The sequence below is a fragment of the Macaca fascicularis genome, chromosome 7 (assembly GCF_037993035.2).
Source record: "Macaca fascicularis isolate 582-1 chromosome 7, T2T-MFA8v1.1".
Taxonomy (NCBI): Eukaryota; Metazoa; Chordata; class Mammalia; order Primates; family Cercopithecidae; genus Macaca; species Macaca fascicularis.
Window position 1 is genome coordinate 141,904,217 of NC_088381.1, and position 27,562 is coordinate 141,931,778.

At 45.3% G+C, this 27,562-nt stretch overlaps 1 protein-coding gene across 20 annotated transcripts in view; it reads right to left on the reverse strand.

Moving 5' to 3' along the window:
* The window catches only part of ENTPD5 (ectonucleoside triphosphate diphosphohydrolase 5 (inactive)), a 58,788-nt gene that overhangs the window by 6,013 nt on the left and 25,213 nt on the right, over nucleotides 1-27,562 (reverse strand). For 6 of the 20 annotated variants that reach the window (XM_065549056.2, XM_073997774.1, XM_073997771.1 and 3 more), the window contains exons 4-15: nucleotides 19,577-19,863; nucleotides 18,226-18,305; nucleotides 15,534-15,677; nucleotides 11,248-11,323; nucleotides 10,956-10,991; nucleotides 10,245-10,333; nucleotides 9,859-9,938; nucleotides 8,852-8,913; nucleotides 7,819-7,920; nucleotides 6,833-6,973; nucleotides 5,687-5,743; nucleotides 3,200-3,315 (exon numbers count right to left, since the gene is read on the reverse strand). In XM_065549056.2, the coding sequence (XP_065405128.1) occupies nucleotides 3,200-3,315; nucleotides 5,687-5,743; nucleotides 6,833-6,973; nucleotides 7,819-7,920; nucleotides 8,852-8,913; nucleotides 9,859-9,938; nucleotides 10,245-10,333; nucleotides 10,956-10,991; nucleotides 11,248-11,323; nucleotides 15,534-15,677; nucleotides 18,226-18,305; nucleotides 19,577-19,793 (1,200 nt within the window). In that variant the 5' untranslated portion in view covers nucleotides 19,794-19,863. Of the gene's footprint in view, nucleotides 1-531; nucleotides 1,017-3,199; nucleotides 3,316-5,686; nucleotides 5,744-6,832; nucleotides 6,974-7,818; nucleotides 7,921-8,851; nucleotides 8,914-9,858; nucleotides 9,939-10,244; nucleotides 10,334-10,955; nucleotides 10,992-11,247; nucleotides 11,324-15,533; nucleotides 15,678-18,225; nucleotides 18,567-19,576; nucleotides 19,864-27,123; nucleotides 27,323-27,562 lie in introns of those variants that run through there. The other 14 variants (XM_065549053.2, XM_065549051.2, XM_065549054.2 and 11 more) reach the window with 5 other exon arrangements.

Genomic DNA, 27,562 nt, shown 5'->3' on the forward strand with positions numbered 1-27,562 from the left:
TTCACCTTTTCATCCAATTTCCAACTCTAGCAAGCACAGCTCTCGGGCAGACGATACTGGCAAAGAATATCCACATGGGCAAACCATGGCGAAACTGACAGGAGCCAGTCTTTGCAGGCTTCCCACTACTCTGTAACGATTTCCTTCTGGCCGTGGCCTATTGGCCATTGCCCCTACACCTGCCATTCTCATTTCTGAACTGAATGCTTCTGGCCCAGGTCGTGGCCCATCAGGCCTTCTAGAGAGATAGTTTAGACAGACAGTATTCTGAACTCTTTCCCTAACCTTGAAACTACACAAAGTATCCCCTGCTTTATTTTCTGATTCACTAATTTCAGACAAGGCAACTTGTAATGGTAATAGATGCGGTAGAAAGGGCATGGTCAGGAGATGAGAATAGATTTAGGGCTAGAAAAGAACAAACCAAGCTTCTCAACTCCTACTATGTAAGCAAGTGCCTCTTCCTAAGCACTAATGATAACCAAACATGGGGCCAGGCACAGTGGCTCACACCTGTACTCCCAGCACTTTGGGAGGCCAAGGCAGGCGGATTGCTTGAGGTCAGGAGTTCAAGACCAGCCTGGGCAACATGGCAAAACTCCGTCTCTACAAAAAAATTAGCCAGGACTGGTGGCACACACCTGTAGTCCCAGCTACTCGGTGGGCTGAACCTGGGAGGGGCAGAGGGTGCAGTGAACTGAGATCATGCCACTGCACTCCAGCCTAGGTGACACAGCAAGACCCTGTCTCAAAAACAAACAAGGCCAGGAGTGGTGGCTCATGCCTATAATCCCAGCACTTTGGGAGGCTGAGGTGGGTGGATCACCTGAGATCAGAAGTTTGGGACCAGCCTGACCAACATGGTGAAACCCCATCTCTACAAAAAATACAAAATTAGCCAGGCATGGTAGCGCATACCTGTAATCCCAGCTACTTGGGAGGCTGAGGCAGGAGAATCGCTTGAAACCGGGAGGTGGAGGTTGCGGTGAGCTGAGATTGCACCACTGCACTCTAGCCTGGGCAACAAGAGCGAAACTCGGTCTCAAAAGAAAAAAGAAAAAAATAACCAAATAGGGAACTTAACACATTATAAGCCAGTATCTATCTCAATTAGCTTAGTGACCTTGGGCAAAACTTTAGACCCAAATTCCTCAACTATATCAGAAGAGGATTAGATTAGTGTGTATCAGTTTTATCAATTTGTTTTCTTCAGAATTTTAGGGGTTTCTTAGAAACGCTTCAAAGGAAAAAGGGAGGCCAAATTATAGAGGAGTTTCAGGCCCCCAATCTCTGCTTCAACCAGAATAGTTTTGTATTACTGATATATATTTTTTTGAGACGGAGTTTCCCTCTTTATTGCCCAGGCTGGAGTGCAATGGCATGACCTCTCCTCACTGGAACCTCTGCCTCCCAGGTTCAAGTGATTCTCCTGCCTCAGCCTCCCAAGTAGCTGGGATTACAGGCACCTGCCACCATGCCCGGCTAATTTTTGTATTTTTAGTAGAGATGGGGTTTCACCATGTTGGCCAGGCTGGTCTCAAACTCCTGACCTCAGGTGATCCACTCGCCTTGGCCCCCCAAGTGCTAGGATAACAGGCGTGAGCCACCACACCCGGCTGTATTACTGATATTCTACATAAGTTTTTGTTGGATAAAGATGCTACCACCACCAAAAAAAGTCTGTAAACCAATTGATTGTTCTCTGTTGACCTGATGAAATCGAGCCTAGACACGTGCCCAAAAGTGGGGATAAATAACTTACTACAGATAAAGTAGAGCCTGCATGTATTGAAACAGATGGAGAGAGACAGGAGGACAAAGAGAGACCTAAGATTCAAGAGGCACTAAATATACGAGGCACACATGAAATATATATGACACATTATATATGCATGAGGCATTCAGTGTTCATGAGACCTTAAATAAGCCACTCACGGCCGGGCGCGGTGGCTCAAGCCTGTAATCCCAGCACTTTGGGAGGCCGAGACGGGCGGATCACGAGGTCAGGAGTTCGAGACCATCCTGGCTAACACGGTGAAACCCCGTCTCTACTAAAAAATACAAAAAACTAGCCGGGCGAGGTGGCGGGCGCCTGTAGTCCCGGCTACTCGGGAGGCTGAGGCAGGAGAATGGCGTAAAAACCCGGGAGGCAGAGCTTGCAGTGAGCTGAGATCCAGCCACTGCACTCCAGCCTGGGCGACAGAGCGAGACTCCGTCTCAAAAAAAAAAAAAAAAAAAAAAAAAAAAAAGGCCACTCACTGGTGACACCCTTTTGGTCCCTCATGTCCTCTGCCAAAGAAAACCCATCGTACATGTTGATGGCTGAGCTAATGCTACTGGCCAGGTGTGTCTGCCCCTGGGGCCTCTCCAAATAGGGCAAGTTTGTGTGGTGGCCTCAGGCACTTTTGTCTTTGTGCTCCCATGACCAAACTTCAGCTCCAGTATGTGTAACCACTCTATTAGCAGCAGAGAGAGGCAGGACATACAAACCCAGGACAAATGGAACCCAAGATTCAGAGAGAGTGGTGCTTGCATCCTGCTTGCATCGTGTCTTCTGTGTTCACCTCTTCATCTGTTTCCCCTTGCTTCTCACCCTGAGTTCTAAACTGATTTAATAAACCATGTGGGCCGGGTGTGGTGGCTCACTCCTATAATCCCAGCCCTTGGGAGGCCGAGGTGGGCGGATCACCTGAGGTCAGGAGTTCGAGACCAGCCTGACCAACATAGTGAAACCCCATCTCTACTAAAAATACAAAAAAATTAGCTGGGAGTGGTGGCGCACGCCTGTAATCCCAGCTACTCAGGAGGCCAAGGCAGGAGAATCGCTTGAACCCAGGAGGCGAAGGTTGCAGTGAGCTGAGATCATGCCACTGCACTCCAGCCTAGGAACAAGAGTGAGACTCCGTCTCAAAAAAATAATAAATATATAAACCATGTGACTTGGCATCTTAATTTGGGCTTCTAGTCTTTCTGTTCTGTGACCTCTGCAATAGTTTGCCTGGTAATACACTTGGAGGCTACCATTGCATTGAGGTAATTTCCCACATTCATGGTGCCCAGCACAGTACCTTGTCCATAGCCCAAACAAAACTACCTCATAATTTCACTTCTGGCTACTCTGATTACTGAATAAGCTCTTACTCCTTCTCAACCCCCACAAAAGAAGGCTGTTATGGGATTCTGGTGTCCTGTCTCTTACCTGTAAGACTGTGCTGTCTGCAAAGCCAAAGCCATCCTTTAACAGGGCTGTGATGTAGCTGAGATCCATGCACAGGAAAGGACTGCCTGAGGTGAAGTTTTCCAAGTTATCACACACTGAAAGAGACAGAGTAAACTGGAGTTCAAGTTTGCAACTAACTGAGAGGTGTAGGATTTTCTCTTAGAAAGTAGAATAGGGGGCCAGGCGTGGTGGCTCACACTTGTAATCCCAGCACTTTGGGAGGCCGAGACAGGTGGATCACCTGAGGTCAGGAGTTCAAGACCAGCCTGGCCAACACGGTGAAACCCTAACTCTACTAAAAACATAAAAATTAGCAGGGCATGGTGGTGTGCCGCTATAATCCCAGCTACTCGGGAGGCTGAGGCAGGAGAATCACTTGAACCCGGAAGGCAAAGGTTGCAGTGAGCCGAGATCGCACCACTGCACTCCAGCCTGGGTGACAAGCAAGACTCTGTCTCCGAAAAAAAAGTTGGTGGGGAGAAGAAGAATAAGCAGAGCAGAAGTCTCCCTCTGGTTAATGCCTAGGCACCTCAGAGGCTGGACAGTGCGCTGACTGCCTCTGTAAGACTGCAGCTTCTGGCCGGGCGCGGTGGCTCACGCCTGTAATCCCTGCACTTTGGGAGGCCGAGGCGGGCGGATCACGAGGTCAGTAGATCGAGACCATCCTGGCTAACACGGTGAAACCCCGTCTCTACTAAAATACAAAAAATTAGCCGGGCGCGGTGGCGGGCGCCTGTAGTCCCAGCTACTCCGGAGGCTGAGGCAGGAGAATGGCGTGAACCCGGGAGGCGGAGCTTGCAGTGAGCCGAGATGGTGCCACTGCACTCCAGCCTGGGCGACAGAGTGAAGACTCCGCCTCAAAAAAAAAAAAAAAAAAAAAAAAAAAAAGGACTGCAGCTTCTGAAGAACTTGCAGTTCTCTGGTATGATTAGCCATTCACATTTACATGGGCTCTAGTTTATTTGCTACGTTTCTATGACCTATTGTGGGGGCTTAGTCCTAAGTCCCTATTTTTTTTTTTTTTTTTTTTTTTGAGACAGACTCTCGCTCTGTTGCCCAGGCTGGAGTGCAGTGGTACGATCTCCGCTCACTGCAAGCTCCTCCTCTGGGTTCACACCATTCTCCTGCCTCAGCCTCCCAAGTAGCTGGGACTACAGGCGCCCACCACCACGCCCGGCTAATTTTTTGTATTTTTTTTTAGTAGAGATGGGGTTTCACCGTGTTAGCCAGGATGGTCTTGATCTCCTGACCTCGTGATCCACCCGCCTCGGCCTCCCAACGTGCTGGGATTATAGGCGTGAGCCACCACGCCTGGCCCTAAGTCCCTTATCTATTATTAATGCTGAGGCTCAGAAGACAAGGAGATATCATTTAACCCTACTGTGGATTACTGGATAAGATCATTTGTATTTTATTTTTTAATTTTTAAAAACTTTCTATTAATTTTTTTTTTTTTAGAGACGAGGTCTCATGCTGTCACCCAGGGTGGAGTGCAGTGGCATGATTGGAGCTCCCTGCAGCCTCAAGCCCCTGGGTTCACACGATCCTCCTGCCTCAGCCTCCCAAGTAGCTGAGACTACAGGCTCAAACCACTGTGCCTAGTTCTCATTGGCAGTTTTGATCCTCTCAAGGAAGCCTCTGTCGCTATTTCCCATGTCTTTTGATGCTCAGTGTTTCATTAACGCTGATAACACTATTTCAATGAAAAAAAGAAAGCGTAGAAGAAAAAAAGGTCTTCACCATTTCCCTAAAGCCCTAAAGACTCTTTTTTTTTTTTTTTTTTTTAGGTGGAGACTCACTTTGTTGCCCAGGCTGGAGTGCAGTGGCACGACCTCGGCTCACTACAACCTCTGCCTCCCAGGTTCAAGTGATTCTCCTACCTCGGCCTCCCGAGTAGCTGGGATTACAGGCACCCACTGTCTCGCCTGGCTAATTTTTGTATTTTTAGTAGAGACAGGGTTTCACCATGTTGGCCAGGCTGGTCTTGAACTGCTGACCTCGGGTGATCTGCCTACCCTGGCCTCCCAAACTGCTGGGATTACAGGTGTGAGCCACCGTGCCCGGCCTCCTAAAACCTCTTGTATTCCCATATTCTTGCCCATAATTCTATGCTGCATAAAGCTGAAAAAAAAATTTTTTTTTAGAGACAGAGGTCTCACTATGTTGCCTAAGCTGCAACGCAGTGACTATTCACAGGTGTGATTATAGTGCACTATAGCCTTGAATTTCCAGCCTCAAGCAATCCTCCCACCCTGCGTAGCTGGGACTACAGATGTGTGCCACCATACCTGGCTACCACCCAATGCTTCTAACTTTTAGCAAAGACTGGAAGACTCAGAAAGGAAACTAGCCTTCTGACAGGCCTTCTGAGCTGACTGAGGTGCTTTAGATCACTTTAGGTCACGAGAGTTGGCAGGCAGTCTCACAGGCTTACCTTCAAGGGCTTCCCCTGACACTCAAACTCACCTTCCCTGGCTTTTCTTTCAAAATCTTCAACTTTTAAAATACCGCCCTTTTCATAATCTGAAATAAAACGAAGATTATCTGATATCAAAACGCCTTCAAGGAAGCATAAGGAAATTCATTCATTATATACACATGTACATAATCTATGCAGCCTATTTTTTTTTTTTTTTTTTTGAGACGGAGTCTTGCTCTGTCACCCAGGCTAGAGTGCAGTGGCGCAATCTCAGCTCACTGCAACCTCTGCCTCCCAGGATTATGGGCGTGAGCCACCGTACCCAGTCTATGCAGCCTATTTTATTTATTTACAATCTATTCCATGTTATGTATGTTTAACCACAATGAAAAAAACAGACCCATAAAACACAATAGGCCAGGTGCAGTGGCTCATGCCTGTAATCCCAGCACTTTGGGAGGCTGAGGCGGGCGGATAACGAGGTCAGGAGTTCAAGACCAGCCTGACCAACATGGTGAAATCTCGTCTCTACTAAAAAAAAATTAGCCAGGTATGGTGGCAGGCACCTGTAATCCCAGCTACTCAGGAGGCCAAGGCAGGAGAATCGGTTGAACGCGGGCGGCAGAGGTTGCAGTGAGCTGAGATCACGCCACTGCACTCCAGCCTGCGTAACAAGAGTGCAACTCCGTCTCAAAAAACAAACAAAAAAACAAAATAACAACAAAACCCCCACAATAATAGGAAATTAATTCGTATCTCTCAGGCCATGACAGATCAGGTACATATACTGTCACAGGCAAAAATATTACTTTTGTGATAAGAAGAAAAGTTATCATAAAGAGACAGGAGGAAAATTTTTGGGGTGAATATGTTTATTATCTTCAATGTGGTGATGGATTCATGGGTGTATACATGACAAAACTTAACAAATTGTATACTTTAAATATGCACTTATTGTATGCCAATTATACCTCAATAAACATGTTAAAAAAAAAAAAAAGACATCATATAGTTGTTTTGGTCATCTCTCAGCTCCAAAAGATTCTAAGTCATTTCCACCCTTTTGTTCGAGTGACTAGAAAAGAGGTGGGTAATCAGCTCAACAAAGCACCTCAAGTGCTCTTTCTCCTTGACCTTCCCCACCACAGCCCTATCCACCTTCCTCTCTGGACTGACACCTGGGGTGAACTCACCAATCATGTCTGTGTCAACAGCTCGGTCGTAATAGTAAGAGAAAGCATAGAAGGAGCCTCTCTGGACCTCCTCTGGCTGGTGAAGTTTTCCTCGTACCACCCTCAGCACTTCGGCATAGCAGGGATCAAAGCCCACCTCCCCTGCCAGGCAAAGGTGCACAGGGGTAAGGTGAGAACAGCGCTGGGGGAAGGGGACACTCTCTGAGGAAAGCTGCTGGAGACAATGAGGGAACAGCAGGAAGGTCAAGGAAAGCAAGAGAAGGCTGATGCTTGGGACAAGAGGCTTCAAAAGAAAGATGAGCAAATGTCTGCAGCCTCACCACTCTTGTTTCTCCATGCCCGCTCCCCTGCCTAATCTGTATTCACCAAATCATGGCCAACCTTGTGCTGCTGCCTAGCATTACATTCCATAGCATTTGCAAGCAAGTAGCTAAAGGGCTCGCCAGCTTCCTTCACTGGGAATTCAAGTTCATTCCTTGATATTCAGGTATATACCTTTTATAAGAAGATGAATCATTCTTCTCATGGTTTTAAGTTTTACTATAATTTAAATAGCTAACTATTAACTAAACAGGGTTTCACACTGCTGCATTTGACCTAGGCTTAGAATAGGTTTCTTAATTAATTTGTAAGAGGTGGGGTCTCCATCGCCCAGGCTGGAGTGCGGTGGCATTGTGCACTACAGCCTTGAACTCGTGGGCTCAAGTGATCCTCTTGCCTCAACCTTTGAGTAACTGGGACTGTAGATGTGCACCACAGCACTTGTCTAAGCGCAGGTATCTAATGGGTCCATGACACTTGGTCGATGCAGAATGACCGCTGCGTTGTTCCCTGTCAGTTCACATTAGTCTTTGGAGGCATGCCAAGATCTTTGGAACAAGTCCCTGCAAAAAGGTAAGCTTGAGTTCTGGAAAAAGCTTCCCATGGGACTTTTCCAGAGCTTCCATTGTAAACGTAAATTTAACCAGTGAAAAAACATCACTTGCCTTCTTGGTTGCCACCATACTGGTATTTCACACCCCCAAAGATCCACTCTGCTTCCAACCATCTCGGTAGACAGGCACTCCGGAAAGTGTGTCCATCAGTCCCTGAAAGAATCCAGGGCACAAGGTAAGAAGTAAGTGAGTGAGAGAGAGGGAGGAAGGCAAACAAGAAGCCAGTGAGGCGGAAAAGAATCACTGTGGGGGCTGGGCCTTAAAATCCGATGACATGAATTCCATGACAACATCCTGTGACAGGAATCCTTAACTCAGGGTTCACAGACAGGCTTCGTGGGGTTGGTGAACCCCCTGAAACCAGAAGCAAATTTTCATGCGCATGTGCTTCTGTCAGAGGGGTCCATATATCTCAAAGATCCAAAACCTACGATACAGTAAGTTTCCACCTTTCTAAAAACAAGAAAGAAATGCTATGCTGCTTTCCTCACTGGTTGCTGAGAGGCTTAAATGAAATACACTTGAAGATGTTTTGTATACTCTGAAATGAAAAATAGATGTCATCCCAATAACAGATTACTGTACAAAGTGCCTTAAATGCAAATTCTCATTTACCGTGAGGAAAGGGGCACAGATAGGTTACTTGCCTCAAATCACAATGCTGGGACTGAACCCAGTTCTGCCTGACCTCAACTGTGAAGAGATGAATGGAGTTACTCTGTTGTTCTACCTGCATGTAGAACAGACCCTGCTTCCTGTGCCTCCAATGTAAAGCTCAGGGCTTGAGCAAGCTCCTGCCAAATGTATTCTTAAAGCCTGGGATTTCTGCAGAACTGCCTAGACATAGGCTGTTCCCCCTGTACAAGTAGACCTCATTCTAAAAATGGCTAATAATATACATCAAAACTTCTGAACTTATAAAACAGAAAAGGATTTGCTATTATTAGGTCCATTATACAACATTTGCCTCCCAATTCAACTTAATCTTTTCCTGCATAGAATGGCTATCAAGGAAGGGAAGAAGCAAGCGGAGTATCTGTGTCACCCTCACCATCCCCCACCCAGCACAGGTACCCAGACAAACCTTCTGTCTCCAGGGCTCCCAGGGTTGCTAATCTTGCAGCTTTCAATCCAAATCCCAAGTAACTGTAAAATACAGGATTGACCAATTTCATGCTGGTCCTGAAGTTCTCTAGCCTAAAGCTACCTCTTTCAAAAGTAACATGGGTTCTGTTTCCCTCTGGAAATATGAAAACCTTGTTCTGTCTCTGTGACATATTCATCTCCTGTGGTCAACAAGCGGTAATTTCTACACAGTTTGGATCAAGGCTATGCAGTAAGAATTCCCCACAGTTATCATTCAAAGGCCAGAGACGGTGACAATTCCTAGGGTCCCACACTAGGAACCATTCCCAGAAAAGCTCTCTTTAGCTTAGCTCCTAGCCCCAACTAGGATCAAATTCCAGGCTGGATTCTGAACCTCTAAAGGCCAGCTCAAAGGAGTTGGCAAGAAGCTTTGCCTGAGCCTTCTTGAAGTGTCCTCTCCCTAGAGAAAACTTTTGACTCTTTTTTTTTTTTTTGAGACCGGGTCTTGCTCTGTCGCTCCGGCTGAAGTGCAGTGGCGTGATCTCGGTTCACTGCAACCTTCACCTCCAGGGTTCAAATGATTCTCCTGCCTCAGCCTCCTGAGCAGCTGGGATTACAAGTATGCGCTGTCATATCCAGCTAATTTTTGTATTTTAGTAGAGATGGGGTGTCACCATGTTTGCCAGGCTGGTCTCAAACTCCTGACCTCAGGTGACCCACCCACCTCGGCCTCCCAAAGTGCTGGGATTACAGGCATGAAGCCAACTGCACCCAGCAGACAATTTTTGACTCTTAAGTCATATATTAATGCTTTTGAGGCCAAGAATGGAGAAGGTTCTTAAGTTCCTCCGGCTTTGTAAGTGGCCTGGGTTTCAGTGATAGGCCTTAGGGAATTGGCACAGACTTTGTTTTGCTGATCAGATACAATAACAGATTTGAGAACACTTAGAAAAGTTAGGAGAACATACAACATGAAATATTATTCTTCCCTGTCCCCATTCTCACCTATGTGTATAGAGCTTATAAGTGCTGTTAAACATCTCAAAGGAAGTGAGGTAGCCCCTAGGAGTTTGTTCCAGAGTTTTCTGCAAATCAGAAAAAGCAAAAAGACTATTCAGGATCTGTAATCACTTGAAGATGTTCACACCACCACCCGTCCCTCCCAGCAAAAAATCAGATGAAGACAGATTAAGCGGCTAATCTCACTAGGCTTGAGGAATCGAAGGGATTCTGAACAGTGAGATGGCAAGGGAACATTCACCCAGTTATTAACTGACTTGACTCTGCCTAAGCGTGGTAGAGCTGCTGGCTGAAAATGGGATGCCTCTTTCTTGGCACCATGATATGCCTGCCAAGTGCACTTCTAACCAGATCTTCATGAAATGACTCACCTCAAACTGGGGCAGGAACGTGATTTGGGTGGAGGCTCCCCCTAGGTCCAAGGTCCCCACAGTCTCCTGTCTGTGGTCATGCAGCTGACCTGTCAAATGAGAGCCAGCTCTAAATATCCTCCACATCCTGGGCAGCCCAACACTTGTCTCTCTTGTTCTTATCATGCACTGAAGGTATTCCACACACACTCCACTGCTCCCCAGCCCTGATGCTGCAGGTGAATGTCAACTCAGAAGGACTCTCGTTGCAGCAGAGGCCTTCAAGGCAGGTGTTTTTTGTTTGTTTTTTGTTTTTTGAAGGCCTTTTTGGAGACAGAGTCTTGCTCTATCATCCAGCCTGGAGTGCAGTGGCACAATCTCTGCTCTCAGCTCACTGCAACCTCTGCCTCCTGGGTTCAAGCAATTCTCCAGCCTCCCGAGTAGCTGAGATCACAGGCACACACCACCACGCCCAGCTAATTTTTGTATTTTTGGTAGAGACACAGTTTCGCCATGTTGGCCAGGCTGGTCTTGAACTACTGGCCTCAAGTGATCCACCCACCTCAGTCTCCCAAAGCACTGGGATTACAGGCATGAACCACCACACCCAGCCTCCTTTCCTTTTTTAAAGAAGAAGAAACAATACAGAATGAAAGAAAGGGTTTTTTTACTCTTCTGACTATGCATGTAAAAGCTAGTGAAGCTCTGAAGATAAACTTGAGGATGTATTACCTGTCAGAAAATTCACAGTAACCCAGGCTAATATGCCTAAAAAGAAAGAAAGACAAGGATTAGATCCCAGAGCATATTTTTCTCTTTCCTGGCCCCATCCTTGTTTTTTTTTCTCTCTAAATTTCATGTCTAGAGCACATGTTCCTTCTCCCTCTCTTCTATTTCCTGCTATCCCATTCCTTCTGTTTATTCCTTTCTCTTCAGGACCCCGTCCCTGGCCCCAGTTCCTTTAGTTAGATCTTTCACTGATCCTGCCCCTCTCCCCCAGAACTCACATCAACACCTCTCCCACCTTCGTCGGATCCATCCATGATGCTAACACTGTCTTTTGGTACCAGGAAAGGTGACTTCCTGAAGATCTCCTTTACCTAGAGAAAAAAGAAGAAGAAAAAAAGAATTCCCTAAGGCAATATTTCTATATTTTGACAGTGTCCTGTAAGACTTAGAAAACTACTCCATTTTTCCCAGATAAAATTTTGGCAAAACTCATTCCTTTGCCCTAAGAAACTAGAGAAGAAACTAGGCAAGCCATTACCAGTTTCTTGCAAAAACACAAACACAGGGATTCCTTTGACTTTAAGTAAAGCTAAATCAAACCATCTAAATGTATAGGTGAACTGGACCTACGGAAAGGCATATATTTAATCCTGCCAGCTCAAATCAGGATCCTGTAACTTTTTAAACCTGATAAACTCTACCGGACATACACTGGAAACTAGGAGGAGTCTTCCCACTCCATTCCTTAGATAAGCTGACACGAACCCGCCGTGGTGGAGTTCACATCTAAGGGCTGAGGTACTCTGCTGCCAGCACCGGTCAGATTCTGGCACATGGCTAGGGCCTCTAGAGTGTGGGGAGACTCCAGATCCAGACTTAAGGAACCCTGTTTCAGGAGATGGGAATGAACATCTTGCAAAAACATCTTGCCCCTCCATAATATAGACCATTGATATGGGTGTTAAGTCTTATGTTTATATAATTATCAAGGGAAAGGAAAAAGAATTCTCCAAATAAGATAGGAAGAACTCTAGTCTCTTTGCTGTTCTCATTTCTGATAGGATGAAACATACCACATGATGACCTCTGGACCCTGTTTCAACCAGGAAAAACCAGTTAAGTGATATATAAACAAACTTTTAAAGAAAAGACAGATAAGTGAACAGGATGAAGCACAGCAAGAGAGCTTATGCTTTTGCCTTCTCTGCTCTTCGCCCCCATCCTACAGTTTGTTCTCAAAACAGCAGCCAGAATGGTGCTTTAAAAATGGATGTCAAATCATGTTTTTCCTTGGCTCAAAATCTTCCAGTGGCAGCCAGGCGTGGTGGCTCATACCTCTCAACCCAGCACTTTTGGAGGCCAAGGCAGGTGGATCACCTGAGGTCAGAAGTTCAAGACCAGCCTGGCCAACATGGTGAAACCCGGTCTCTACTGAAAATACAAAAAAATTAGCATGGTGGTGGGCAACTGTAATCCTAGCTACTTGGGAGGCTGAGGTAGGAGAATCGCTTGAACCCACGAGGCGGAGGTTGCAGTGAGCCGAGATTGCACCGTTGCACTCTAGCCTGGGCAACAAAAGTGAGAGTCTGTCTCAAAAAAAAAAAAAAAACAAAAAAAAAACAACAAACCTTCCAGTGGTTTCCTTCTTAAAGAAAAAGCCAAAGTGCAGGCGGATCACCTGAGGTCAGGGGTTTGAGACCAGCCTGACCAACATGGTGACACCCCATCTATACTAAAAATAGAAATTTAGCCAGGCATGGTGGCACATGCCTGTAATCCGGCTACTTGGGAGGCTGAGGCAGAAGCATCACTTGAACCTGGGAGGTGGAGGTTGCAGTGAGTGGAGATAGCGCCACTGCACTCTAGCCTGGGCAACAAGAGCGAAACTCAGTCTCAAAAAAAAAAAAAAAAGAAAAAGCCAAAGTGATTACACTGGACTTTGAGATCCTACATGATAAGCACCCCTTAGCCCCGCCTATCTGAGGTTACCTGCTACTTACCTCTCATATCACTCTTTCCTCTCCAGCTATGCTGACCTCCTGGATGCTGTTCCTAACATACCAAGCACATACCTGTCTCTGGCCTTTGTACCTGCTGTTTCTTTAGCCTGGAATATTCTTCCCACAAATGTCTTGTATAACTTGCTTCTTCATCCTCCTCAGATCTCTGATCAACTGAATTTTATCAAAGACATCTTCCCTGACTGCCCTATTTAAATTAGCATTTCCCCCACTCTTATCACCAGATTCCCTACCTGCCTTTCCCTGCTTTTTTTTTTTTTCCCTCCATTCCCTACCTGCCTTTCCCTGCTTTTTTTTTTCCCCTCCATAGTACCTACAGCACCTAATATAACTTTCTTTGGACTTGTTCAGATGTTTATTTTCTGTCTTCCTGAAAGTAGAATGTAAGCTCCAGGAGTGCAAAGACCATTTTTGTATTTTTGGTTCCCCGCTGAATGTATTCCAGTAACTTCACCAGCGCCCAGTACATAGTAAGCACTTTTTTTTTTTTTTTTGAGACAGAGTCTCGCTCTGTCACCCAGGCTGGAGTACAGTGGCCCAGTCTTGGCTCACTGAAAGCTCTGCCTCCTGGGTTCACGCCATTCTCCTGCCTCAGCCTCCCGAGTAGCTGGGACTACAGGCTGCTGCCACCACATATGCCTAAGTTTTTGTATTTTTAGTAGAGACCAGGTTTCATCACGTTAGCCAGGATGGTCTCCATCTCCTGACCTTGTGATCCACCCGCCTCGGCCTCCCAAAGTTCTGGGATTCCAGGCGTAAGCCACTGCACCTGTAAGCACTCTTATGTTGAATAAATGAGGAATAAATCAGGAATCAGGATTCAGGTTCTCACAGAGACATACTAGGCTGCTTGTCCTTGGATAAGAGACTTAAGTCCTCTGTACTTTTTAATTTTATTTTATTTTATTTATTTATTTATTATTTTATTTTATTTTATTTTTTTTTTTTTGAGACGGAGTCTCGCTCTGTCGCCCAGGCTGGAGTGCAGTGGCGCGATCTCAGCTCACTGCAAGCTCTACCTCCCGGGTTCACGCCATTCTCCCGCCTCAGCCTCCGAGTAGCTGGGACTACAGGCGCCCGCCACCACGCCCGGCTAGTTTTTTGTATTTTTAGTAGAGATGGGGTTTCATCATGTTAGCCAGGATGGTCTCGATCTCCTGACCTCGTGATCCACCCGCCTCGGCCTCCCAAAGTGCTGGGATTACAGGCTTGAGCCACCGCGCCCGGCCCCTCTGTACTGACAGTCAAAGGAAAATGGATTTAGGGGATTGAATTAGTACACCTGTAATATGGAGTCCCTTTTTGCCATGATTTTTTTTTTTTTGAGATGGAGTTTCACTCTTGTTGCCCAGGCTGGAGTGCAATGCCCAATCTTGGTTCACTGCAACCACTGCCTCCCAGGTTCAAGTAATTCTCCTGCCTCAGCCTCCCCAGTAGCTGGGATTACAGGTGCCTGCCACCACGTCCAGCTAATTTTTGTATTTTTATTAGAAACAGGGTTTCACCATGTTGGCCAGGCTGGTCTTGAATTCCTGACCTCAGGTGATCCACCCGCCTTGGCCTCCCAAAGTGTTGAGATTACAGGCATGAGCCACCATGCCTGGCCTACTGTGATTTTTTAGCTTCAATCTTTTTTTTTTTTTTTTTTTTGAGACGGAGTCTCACTCTGTTGCCCAGGTAGGAGTGCAGTGGTGCGATCTCAGCTCACTGCAAGCTCTGCCTCCCAAGTTCAAGCAATTCTTCTGCCTTAGCCTCCTGAGTAGCTGGGACTACAGGTGTGTGCCACCATGCCCAGCTAATTTTTGTATTTTTAGTAGAGATGAAGTTTCACCATGTTAGCCAGGCTGGTCTCAAACTCCTGACTTCAGGCAATCTGCCTGCCTCAGCCTCCCAAAGTGCTGGGATTACAGGTGTCAGCCACAGTGCCCAGCCTAAAATAGATACATTTTATTGTACGTAAGTTTATCTTAATAAAGTTGATTAGAAACAATTTCTGATTCTGCTTTAAAATTCTAAAAGAATGAAGAATACCGGCCGGGCGCGGTGGCTCATGCCTGTAATCCCAGCACTGTGGGAGGCCGAGGCGGGCGGATCACCTGAGATCAGGAGATCGAGACCATCCTAACACAGTGAAACCCCGTCTCTAATAAAAATACAAAAAATTAGCCGGGCGTGGTGGCAGATGCATGTAGTCCCAGCTACTCGGCAGGCTGAGGCAGGAGAAGGGCGTGAACCCGGGAGGCGGAACTTGCAGTGAGCTGAGATGGCACCACTGCATTCCAGTCTGGGCAACAGAGCAAGACTCCGCCTCAAAAAAAAAAAAATTGAAGAATATCCTAGATAGAAAGTACTTTAAACATTTTAGGAAAAGCTCTATACATTTAAGAGTGATAGTTAAAAATGTAAACAACTAGCTATAACAAGCGGTCAGAGTCATCATAGTGCTTTGGCAGTGGTGGAATATTGAAGGTGGTGGTCACATTCCAAAAGACTAAAACCTCATTAAGTATTCATATAGGGAAAAGGGCAGAATGATCCAAGATGCAGTTTTAAAACTTACCTCAAAGAGCAGAGCCTTGGCTTTGTGTTCTGGCAGTAAGCGTAGTCCTGCCGTTGCCTTTAGAACCACTGGGGTCTTTTTCCAGTGACTTCGGGGGATTGAGTCTTTGGCTACCTCTAAGAGCCCTTGAACGGTCTCAGCTCCCTGCAAAAGAGACAACCCATTCATCTGATGAACAGTCCATTTAGTGGCTGGCACTGGTCTATTCTGTCAACATACTTTGTGGGAGCAAGAGGAGGGAGGTGGCATAGGGCGCCAACCTCTCTCTGCTCTGTAGCAGGAGAAACCTAGAGAAGTGGGCCACTTTGAAGAAGGAGAATCCAGGCCGGGTGTGGTGGTGGCTCACACCTGTAATCTCAGCCCTTTGGGAGGCCAAGGTGCATGGATCACTTGAGTTCAGGAGTTCGAGACCAGCCTGACCAACATGGCGAAACCCCATCTCTACTAAAAAATACAAAAATAAGCCAGGCATGGTGGCACACGCCTGTAGTCTCAGCTACTCAGGACGCTGAGACAGGAGCATTGCTTGAACCCAGGAGGCAGAGGTTGCAGAGAGTCAAGCTCATGCCACTGCACTCCAGCCTGCGCAACAGAGGGAGACTCTGTCTCAAAAAAAAAAAGGAGAATCCATTTTATTTTGACAGTCCTAATAAAAATCCTTCTTCTTTTTTTTTGAGACAGTCTTGCTCTGTCGCCCAGACTAGAGTGCAGTGGCGTGATCTTGGCTCACTGCAACCTCCGCCTCCCAGGTTCAAGCGATGCTTGTGCCTCAGTCACCCAAGCAGCTGGGATTACAGGCATGTGCCACCACACACAGATAATTTTTGTGTTTTTAGTAGAGATAGGGTGTCACCATGTTGGCCAGGGTGGTCTCGAATACCTGACCTCAAGTGATCCACCCGCCTCACCCTCCCAAAGTGCTGGGATTACCATGCCTGCCCAATTATTCTTTTATATTGTGATCATTTTAGTTGATTATTTCTTTTTCTTTTTTTTTTTAGGTGGAGTTTTGCTCTTGTCGCCCAGACCAGAGTACAATGGCGATCTCAGCTTACTGCAACCTCTGCCTCCCGGGTTCAAGCAATTCTCCTGCCTCATCCTCCTGAGTAGCTGGGATTACAGGCGTGTGCCACCACACCTGGCTGATTATTTCATGTTTCATATAAATCAGCTTTAGGCTGGTATAGTGAAGAAAACACAGGAGTTAGAGTTGGAAGACTTGCTTGCTAGCCCTGTGGCCTAACTTAGGTCACTTTGTTGGGACTTGGTTTCCTCAAGTGTGGGATGGGAGATACACCTCCTACCACCACTAAACTGTTGTGTGCGTGAGGCAGAGTGCGTGTGGTTGCCACACAAGCTGTGGCAGCAATGACGCAATACTTTTGATGATCTCCTAAAGAACATGTCAGACTCATTTTTGTATCATCATATGGCACACAGTAGATGCTCAATTTGTAATAAATGAAAACCATTATTTTAAATCCATTATTTCCCTGAGTGAACTTTTATTCTGATATCTGACTGCCCTTTGATCGTTATTGTTAGCAACTATAACACAATCATCTTTTCTAAATGCCAAGTCAGTTTCTAATAATGTAGTTGCTTTCAACAGCTCCTAATTTTTCTAGTAGATTTGCTATCCATGTACTACTGAACTAAGAAAATACATCCTCTCAGGGCCGGGCATGGTGGCTCATGCCTGTAATCCCAGCACTTTGAGAGGCCGAGGTGGGCGGACCACAAGGTCAGGAGTTCAAAGTCAGCCTGGCCAACATAGTAAAACCCCGTCTCTACTAAAAATACAAAAATTAGCTGGGCATGGCGACACATGCCTGTAGTCCCAGCTACTCGGGAGGCTGAGGCAGGAGAATCGCTTGAATTCAGGAGGCGGAGGTTGTGGTGAGCCGAGATCAGGCCACTGCACTCCAGCCTGGGCAACAGAGAGAGACTCCGTCTAAAAAAATATCTATATCTGTATCTATATCTATATCTATCTCCATATATCCTCTCAGTTCTCCAAACTCAAATCATTTTTAACATCAGGCATTTGGGTAATGATTATTCTTGTGACACTGAATAATAAATACCTATACATTTGCTCCCCAAGTTTAACATTCTGCCTTATTCTATTTCAACGTAGCCTCAGACACATAGGATGCAATATGTTGTGGGTGCTCAAATATGAAATATAGTTGCCACAAACTCTCTATTCATTTTCTACCACCAAAGATTTTTGTCATCATGGGTTGTTGCCTAATTTCTCAAGTATAGGTATGGTTCCACCCTGCATCAAGGCACTCTGAAATGGAATTCACTGCTCACCATCCCTTCAACTGCCATGTTTATACATCATACCCTATAGAACTTCATGTCTACCTTCTGCATTTACATGAACAAATGCAACTGATGGCTTCAACTCAAAATTTTAAACAGTAAGTACACAGGGAACAATCTCTTCAAAGCTAGTGTCATCCTTAAATTACCACAACCAATTTACCAGCCTTCTTCCGCCCAGCCCTCATGAGCGTGGGAAATATAATTAATGTTATCCAGGAGATTAGCTGAGGAGAGAAAGCTGATCTCACACATGACCTCAATCTCATTAGTGAGTAGCACGAAATATTTAACAGCAGTGGTGTCGTCAAGTTATCAAGGCATTGAGAATCTAAACATCAAATCATAAGAAACTCACCTGCTTAGGTTGATCTACAAAAGCAGAAAGTCCTGGCTTCACAGAATCAAAAACTTCCCCTTCTAGAATTGGAAGCTGTCCTATTTTGTCCATGGAACAAAAACAGAAGAGAGAGCTGGTTACCAAAACTTAGGCTGCTTCAGATGCTGGGCTCTGCAAGCTTTCCTATGACTTCCCTGAAGTTATCCCAAATGATCCCACTTGTGAGGAATATCTTGCAGGAGTACTGGAAAGAGGGACTAGAGCAACCTCTCAGGGTCCATTTCTGCTACCATTTCTCTGGTGGACACCTAGCTCCTCCGCCTTTCCCCAGTCTCCATAAGTTACCTGAGGAAAAAACACTGACAATGCAGAAAAAGTTAATCTTTCAGGGTCTCCTAGCCTCATGTCCAAGGATGGCAGTGAAATTCTCATGTGATCCTTCTCCCAAAATCCCTGGAGTATCCCACGTTTAGAGAAGAGGAAGAACAAATTATAGCTATTCTTTTTGAACACATGGGTTTCAGACTACAGGCAGCCCAGCTCTCTCCTAATTTCACACTGAATTAAAACCATGTGCTCTGGGCAAGCATGGTGACTCACACCTAAAATCTCAGCACTTTGGGAGGCTGAGGTGGGAGGATCACTTGAGCCCAGGAGTTTGAGGCCAGCCTGAGCAGGTCTCTACAAAAAATTTTATTTTATTTTATTTTTTCTGGAGATGGAGTCTCGCTCTGTCACCTAGGCTGGAGTGCAGTAGTGCGATCTCGGCTCACTACAACCTACATCTACCGGGTTCAAGCAATTCTCCTGCCTCGGCCTCCTGAGTAGCTGGGATTACAGGCACGTGCCACCACGCCCAGCTAATTTTTGTATTTTTAGTAGAGATGGTGTTTCACTGTGTTGGCCAGGCTGGTCTTGAACTCCTGACCTCAGGTGATCCCAAAGTGCTGAGATTACAGGCGTGAGCCACAGCGCCCAGCTACAAAAAACTTTAAAACGAGCTGGGCATGGTGGCACATGCCTGTAGTCCCAGCAACTCAGGGGGCTGAGGTGGAAGGATTGCTTGAGCCCAGGAGGTCAAGGGTGCAATGATGTGGCATCATGCCACTGCACTACAGATCGGGCAACAAAGCAAGACTTTGTCTCAAAAAAAAAATTAAAAAATAAAAACGAAAAAAACAAAACAAACAAACAAGAAAATTCCAAATAAACCATATGTTCAATTGTAGTTCAAAGTTCTCTGAAGAAAGACATCCGCTAGGTGTACAATTCTGTAATTCACATGATAAACTCTAGGCGTATTTGTTTCTGGGAGGAGATTCTAAAGTGTGGATTTACAGACTCTAGTAAGGGTCCCAGTTGCACTTACCTGGCATTTTCTGCACAAAGGTGTAAACATGAATTCGAGTTCCAGTGCTCCCCGCATCAAACATAATTCCATACAAGGTGCTGGTGCTGACATTGATGGGGCACATGGAAGACAGGAAGATACCCTCAAACCAAGTCTGCTGGTCCCTGTGGGAGACAGCACTGCAAACACAGGATACCGCCAGCATGAAAAAGACTGCGCCCCGAGAAGTGGCCATTCTTTTCCCAAGATGTGGCTGGGTGGAGGCTTTTGTTGCAGAAGTAATCCTGTTCACACACCTACAGAGGCTTATAGGACAAAGGCACACAAGTTAGACCAGCCACCTTTTTTAGTTACACCTGTAAAAGAAGAAACACTCACTCCTGGGCCCAAGGTGTTCCTTCTCTGTTCTAATAACCTGTACAACAAGCTAAACCAGGGTAATGTGGGCTCTTAGCACCTTTTCCAAAGGGTATCTGGTTCCAAAAGGAAATTGAAATTGAAGATATATTTTCCCACGTTTTGCTTTTTAAAAATTAATACAAAGTAATTGTACATATTTATGGTATACATGTGATATTTTGATATATGCAGACAATGTGTAAAGATCAAATCAGAGAATCTAGGATATCTATTACAACATTTATCGCTTTTTGTGTGGGAAACATTTCAAATCTAGCTATTTGGAAATACACAATAAAATATTGTTAACTATAGTCACCGTACTGAACTATCAAACACTAGAACTTATTCCTTTTATCTAATTGTAAGTTTGTACCCATTAACCAACTTCTCTTCATCTCTCCACACCCCACCACCCTTCCCAGCCCCTCTGGTAACTGTCATTCTACTCTACTTCCATGAGCTCCCATATGTGAGTGAGAACATGCAGTATATATCTTTCTGAGCCTGGCATGTTTCACTTAACATAATGACCCATGCTTTGCTTTTTTTTTGGAGACAGAGTCTCACTCTGTCGCCCAGGCTGGAGTGCAGTGGCACAATCTCAGCTCACTGAAACCTCTGCCTCCCGGGTTCACGCGATTCTCCTGTGTCAGCCTCCTGAGTAGCTAGGATTACAGGGGCACACCACTATGCCCAGCTAATTTTTGTATTTTTACTAGAGATGGGGTTCCACCACGTTGGTCAGGCTGGTCTTGAACTTCTGACCTCATGATCCACCAGCCTCAGCCTCCCAAAGTGCTGGGATTACAGGTGTGAGCCACTGTGCCCAGCCATTTTGCTTTTAATTATATGGTGGGGGCCGGGAACAGTGGCTCCCGCCTATAATTCCAGCACTTTGGGAGGCCCAGGTGGGAAGATTGCTTGGGTCTAGGAGTTCACTACCAGCCTTGGCAACATAGCGAGAGCCCTGTCTCTATTAAAAAAAAAAAAAAAAAAAAATTGGCCGGGCACAGTGGCTCATGCCTCTAATCCCAGCACTTTGGGAGGCCAAGGTAGGTGGATCACGTGAAGTCAGAAGTTCGACACCAGCCTGGCCAATATGGTGAAACCCCGTCTCTACTAAAAATACAAAAATTAGGCCGGGCCCGGTGGCTCATGCCTGTAATCCCAGCACTTTGGGAGGCCGAGGTGGGCAGATCACTTGAGGTCAGGAGTTCAAGAACAGCCTGACCAACATGGTAAAACCCCATCTCTAAGAAAATACAAAAATTAGCTGGGCATGATGGCGGATGCCTATAATCACAGCTACTGGGGAGGCTGAGGCAGGAAAATCACTTGAACCCAGGAGACAGAGGTTGTAGTGAGCAGAAATCGTGCCAGTGCACTCCAGCTTGGGTGACAGAGCAAGACTCCATCTCAAAAAAAAAAAAAAAAAAAAAAATTTAGCCGGGCATGGTGGCAGGAGCCTGTAATCCCAACTACTCGGGAGGTTGAGGTGGAAGAATCACTTGAGCCCGGGAGGTGACGATTGCAGTGAACCGTGCCTCCATACCTGGCTTTTTTTTTTTGTTCTTTTTTTTGGTAGCCATGTTGCCCCGGCTGGTCTTGAACTCCTGGGCTCAAGAGATCCACCTGCCTCAGCCTCCCAAAGTGCTGGGATTCCAGGCATGAGCCACTTCACCTGGCCAGATTTGTTATTACTGGGAAATAATTTTTTAAATGTATAGGAGGTTTTTTTGTTTGTTTGTTTTTCATCATTCTGCAACAAAGCCATTATAGTGAGTTTGAATGTTCTTGAAACCTGTGATAAAAAACACTTGTGGCTGGGTGCAGTGGCTCACACCTGTAATCTCAGCACTTTGGGAGGCCGAGGCGGGTGGATCACGTGAGGTCAGGAGTTCAAGACCAGCATGACCAATATGGTGAAACCCCATCTCTACTAAAAATACAAAAATGAGCCAGGCATGGTGGCGTGCACTGGTAGTCCCAGCTACTCAGGAGGCTGAGACAGGAGAATTGCTTGAAACTGGGAGGCAGAGGTTGCAGTGAGCCAAGATCGTGCTACTGCACTCCAGCCTGGACAACAGAGTGAGACTCTGTCTCAAAAAACAAAAACAAAAACAAAAAAACACTTGGTCGTGTTCAATGGAATAATGGCATCCATCCTTCATAGTTGCTTTACTAGCAACTTTTTTCCCCTCTTTTTTTCTGGATGGACATTAAATGAGAAACAAAAAAATTAAGTGCTTTTTGTTTTGGTGATTTGTATCTGGCCTCCTGTAAAGCTCAGACTGTGTCCTGTGATCTCATCCATAAAGGAGAACTGGAGTTCCTCAAGGTCAGGGTTTCTTAATCTTAGCACTGTTTACGCTTAGGGGCCAGGAGCAGTGGCTCACACTTGTAATCCCAGCACTTTAGGAGGCCAATGCTGGTGGATCACTTAAGGTTAGGAGTTTGAGACCAACCTGGCCAACGTGGTGAAACCCCATCTCTACTAAAAATACAAAAATTAGTTAGTTGTGGTGGTGCGTGCCTGTCATCCCAGCTACTCAGGAGGCTGAGGCAGGTACATCACTTGAACCCGGGAGACGGAGACTGCAGTGAGTCAAGATTGCACCACTGTGCTCCAGCCTGGGGGACAGAGCAAGACTGTCTCAAAAAAAAAAAAAAAAAAAAACGACAACCAAAAAAAAACAAGACAATTACGGCTGGATAGGTTTTTGATGTGGGCACTGTCCTGTGTAAGGTAGGATGTTTAGCAGCATCCCCAGCCTCTACCCACTAGGGGTCAGTAGCACATCCCATCCCTCCACCCACAACCAGTTGTGATAAACAAAAACGTCTCCAGACATTGCCAGCTGTCTGCTGGCTACTTTTCTTGCTCTATACATTTACATATAAAATATATTCTAGGTATTTTAATTTTATGTTTATTTTAAAAATATTTTTTAAATAGCCTGTAATCCCAGCTACTTGGGAGCCCGAGGCAGGATAATTGATTGAACCCAGGAGGCGGAAGTTGCGGTGAGCTGAGATTGCACCATTGCACTCCAGCCTGGGTAACAAGAGCAAAACTCCATCTCAAAAAAGAAAAAAAAAAAGTATATATATACATATTTTTAATATTTTCATATATATGTATGTATATAAAAATATTTTTTCTCTGCCATTTTCTTCTGGCATATCTATCCTCTAAGGCAAGACCTCCTGACTTGCACTTTATGTACTTTGCACCAAACAGTTTTGGGTCTTCTGATCCAGCTTTCATCTCTGGATCTCTTATGCAAGTCATAGTTTACTGGTTAAGTGACAAGATCTGATTCCAAAGTTCCCATTGCCCAGGTCCTTCAGCTCTAAAAAAATACTTTGTATATTTGGAGTACAGATTAAGGATTCCCAATCATCTAAACTTTGTTGAGTATCTAGAGTTTATCAAAATGTCTTCTTCCCCAAGGTGACATATTACATAAAATAAAGCAAATTAGGCTACCCGTGGTGGCTCACGCCTGTAATCCCAGCACTTTGGGAGGCCGAGGTGAATAGATCACTTGAGGTCAGGAGTTTGAGACCAGCCTGAAACCCCGTCTCTATTAAAATACAAAAAAAATTAGGCGTGGTGGCACATGCCTGTAGCCCCAGTTACTTGGGAGGCTGAGGCAGGAGAATTGCTTGAACCTGGGAGGCAAAGGCTGTAGTGAGCGGAGATTGTGCCACTGCACTCCAGCCTAGGCGACGGAGCAAGACTCTGTCTCAAAAAAAAAAAAAAAAAAAAGCAGCTGGGTGTGGTGGCTCATGCCTATAATCTCAGCACTCTGGGAGGCTGAGGCAGGTGGATCACTTGAGGTCAGGAGTACAAGACCAGCCTGGGTAACACGGCGAAACCCCGTCTCTGCTAAAAATACAAAAATTAGCCAGGCATGGTGGTACAGGCCTATAGTCCCAGCTATTTGGGAGGCTGAAGCACGAGAATCGCTTGAACCTGGGAGTTGGAGGTGGCAGTGAGCTGAGACTGTGCCACTGCACTCCAGTCTGAGAGATGGAGTGAGATTCTATCTCAAAATAAATAAATAAAATAAAGTTAAGTATATTTGGAATTTTAAAATATTTAGGCTGGGCAAAGTGGCTCATGCCTATAATCCCAGCACTTCAACAGGCCAAGGTGGGTGGATTGTTTGAGCTCAGGAGTTCAAGACCAGCTTGGGCAACATGACGAAACCCCATCTCTACCAAAAGTACAAAAATTAGCTGGGCATGGTGACATACACCTGTGGTCCTAGCTACTTGGGAAGCTGGAGGTGAGAGGATCTCTGGATCCTGGGAAGTTAAGGTTTAGTGAGCTGTGATTGCGCTACTGCACTCCAAGCCTAGGTACAGAGTGAGACTCTGTCCCAATAAATAAATAAATTAAATATTCAAAATAACTAGAGTTGATCTTAGGTACTACAAAAGCAGAGTTGGAACCATCCGTTTGAATGCTATTCAAGGTTGAACTTCTATCCTGTAGTTAAGAATAAGAGCTGTTGGTTAAGAGAGGAACAAACAAAATTGTTTGACCTTTTACAATCCCAAACAAAGGAAACTTCATCCTAGGAAATCAACCACTGATACAGGACAGCTGCCTGGCCAGGTTCACACTCTGGCTGATTCTTTTATAGCAAATGAGCTAGACATATAGATCAAACTAAATAACTTAAAACAGAAACAACTCTTCAGAGTCTCTGAGTGTTAACAGATCCTTGCTTTGTCCAACTCTTGGTCCCTCTTCTCCCTCAGAAAGTGAATTAATGGCATTCTAGGCAGCAGCTTTCCTTCCTCTGTGACTGCAGTTTCTTCAGGGGTCACCCATATTTTGTATTAATATATCATTGTAGTTTTTGAAACACTTCTCCAGCTTCTATTTCTATTAAGTAAATACTTGTTTTTCTTCCAGAGATTTCAAAGGTGAAAAAAAGCATCCTAAGTATCTGTTTTCACAAGAAAACAAAGAGCAGACCAAAAAAACCCTGCAGAGTCATACCAGTTGTTCAGTGTAAAATCAAACAATAGATTTTAGAGAAAGCAAAGGATGAACAAATAGAATGCCCCTTTCTGCTCTCAGTAACTACATTCTAACACCACTTGCAATCACACTTTTAAGATTAGTTATTTTTAAATGGCATTAGGCATTATTTTATTTTTTCAAATTTTATTTATTTATTTATTTATTTATTTATTTTGAGATGAGTCTCACTCTGTTGCCCAGGCTGCAGTGCAATGGTGCACTCTTGGCTCACCGCAACCTCTGCCTCCCGGAATCAAGAAATTCTCCTGCCTCAGCTTCCCTAGTAGCTAGGATTACAGGTGCACACCAACACACCCGGCTAATTTTTTGTATTTTTAGTAGAGACAGGGTTTCACCACGTTGGCCAAGCTAGTCCCTATCTCCTGACCTCAGGCGATCCACTCGCCTCGGCCTCCCAAAGTGCTGGGAAAACAGGCGCGAGCCACCGCACCCGGCAATGTAAGCCATTTTAAAATAATGTGCCAGGCGCAGTGGCTCACGCCTGTAATCCCAGCACTTTGGGAGGCCGAGGCGGGTGTATCACTTGAGGTCAGGAGTTCGAAATCAGACTGGCCAACATGGTGACAACCCATCTCTACTAAAAATACAAAAATTGGCCAGGTGCAGTGGCAGTCACCTGTAATCCCAACTACTTGGGAGGCTGAGTCAGGAGAATCGCTTGAACCTGGGAGGCAGAGGTTGCAATGAGCTAAGATTGTGCCAGCACTCCAGCCTGGGCGACAGAGCAAGACTCTGTCTCAAAAAAAAAAAAAATGGCTTACATTTATAGAATGACATTCTATTTTACAGAACCCCAGTCTGCACAGCTTGCTCATTCATTATATTAAAATCTTTGCTCAAATATGTCAGCTTCTCAGTGAAACCTTCCTTGTCCACCTTATTTAAAATTATAACCCATCTGACCACATGCATGTTTTCCTACCTTCCTTTTCTGTTTATTTTTCTCCATAGGACTTTTTATCATCTAACACATTATATAATTCACTTTTGTTTATTTTCATAATTCCTGTTTCCTGCCACCTTTACCCACTATGTGAACTATACATAGGTAGGCAGAAATTTTTTTTTTTTTTTTTTTTGATAGAGTCTTGCTGTATCACCCAGGCTGGAGTGCAGTGGTGCAATCTCATCTCACTGCAACCTCCACTTCCTGGGTTCAAGCGATTCTCATGCCTCAGCCTCCCAAGTAGCTGGGATTACAAGCATGTGCCACCGCACCTGGCTAATTTTGTATTTTTAACAGAGACAGATTTTGCCATGTTGGCCAGGCTGGTCTCAAACTTCTGGTCTCAAGTGATCCGCCCACCTCAGCCTCCCAAAGTGCTGGGATTACAGGTATGAGCCACCTTGGCTGGCCCATAGGCAGGAATTTTTATGTTTTGTTTTTTATGTGTTCCTGGTGCTGGAATGGTGGTGTGAGCACACAGTAGATATTGAATGAATACTCCAAAGGGATAAACAATAATACAGTAACTCAGGCACTAGATCTCATCCATTTAATAAAAATATAACAGCTGGTTGGGCACAGTGGCTCACAGCTGTAAATGTGCCACTGCACTCCAGCCTGAGTGACAGAGACTCTATCTCAAATAATAATAATAATGATAATAATAGCTGACTGCTTTCCAAAAGGAGATTACCCAGCCCTTGAAAAGAATCACAATTCCAAGCTTCCAGTGAAGGTTTTCCCCACATTTGTTATATAAAGGTGACATTTATCCCATTTATCCAAATGTGTCAAGTTTTATATGCTACTCAAAATAGTACAGATAGGTGTACTTTTTATAGACTAGGGAGGTATGTATTTAAATCTACTCCTTTCAGAATTGGTCTTCTCATTTTCTCCTGCTCACTGTCTCTTATTCACCCCCAACAAAGCCCTGTTTCCAATTCTTTTTGTTGAGACTCTGGTGCCAGCCAGTGTTTGTCACTATCTCCATCTCCTTCTATGGTCTTTTATGTCTCTTTATACCTGGAGTAAACATGAATCCTCCCCACTCAGCTTTCCCAGAGCGTCACACTCTGGCTTCCCTTCTTCCATGTCCCCGGAAGCCTGAGAGACCACAGTCGCAGAGGACCTGGGCCCCATTCATGTGCTCACCTGCTTGTGTCTGCCTGTTCCGAGTCCTTGCTTTCGCTGCAGGTTGCCTTTTGCTCTTTGCTCCTGTTTCAGCTCTTCTTAATCAAGCAAGCCTCATGAACCACATTCACCTTTGTGCCAGTTTGCAACTAACAGTGTGGCATTTTGCTAACTCACTCCCTTCTCTATCCTTCTCTCCTCCCTTACTCTCTTTTTCTCTGGGTACACAATTGGTTCATCTACTTTTATGATAGTTAACTGCCAACTAGTAGGACTAGTGCTTATAGGGTGGAAGTTGCTCAGGAACTAATTTCTGTGTTTTTGTTAGGCAAATAGAAAAGTTTTTTTTTTTTTTTTTTTTTGAGACTGAGTCTGGCTCTGTCGCCCAGGCTGGAGTGCAGTGGCCGGATCTCAGCTCACTGCAAGCTCCGCCTCCCGGGTTTACGCCATTCTCCTGCCT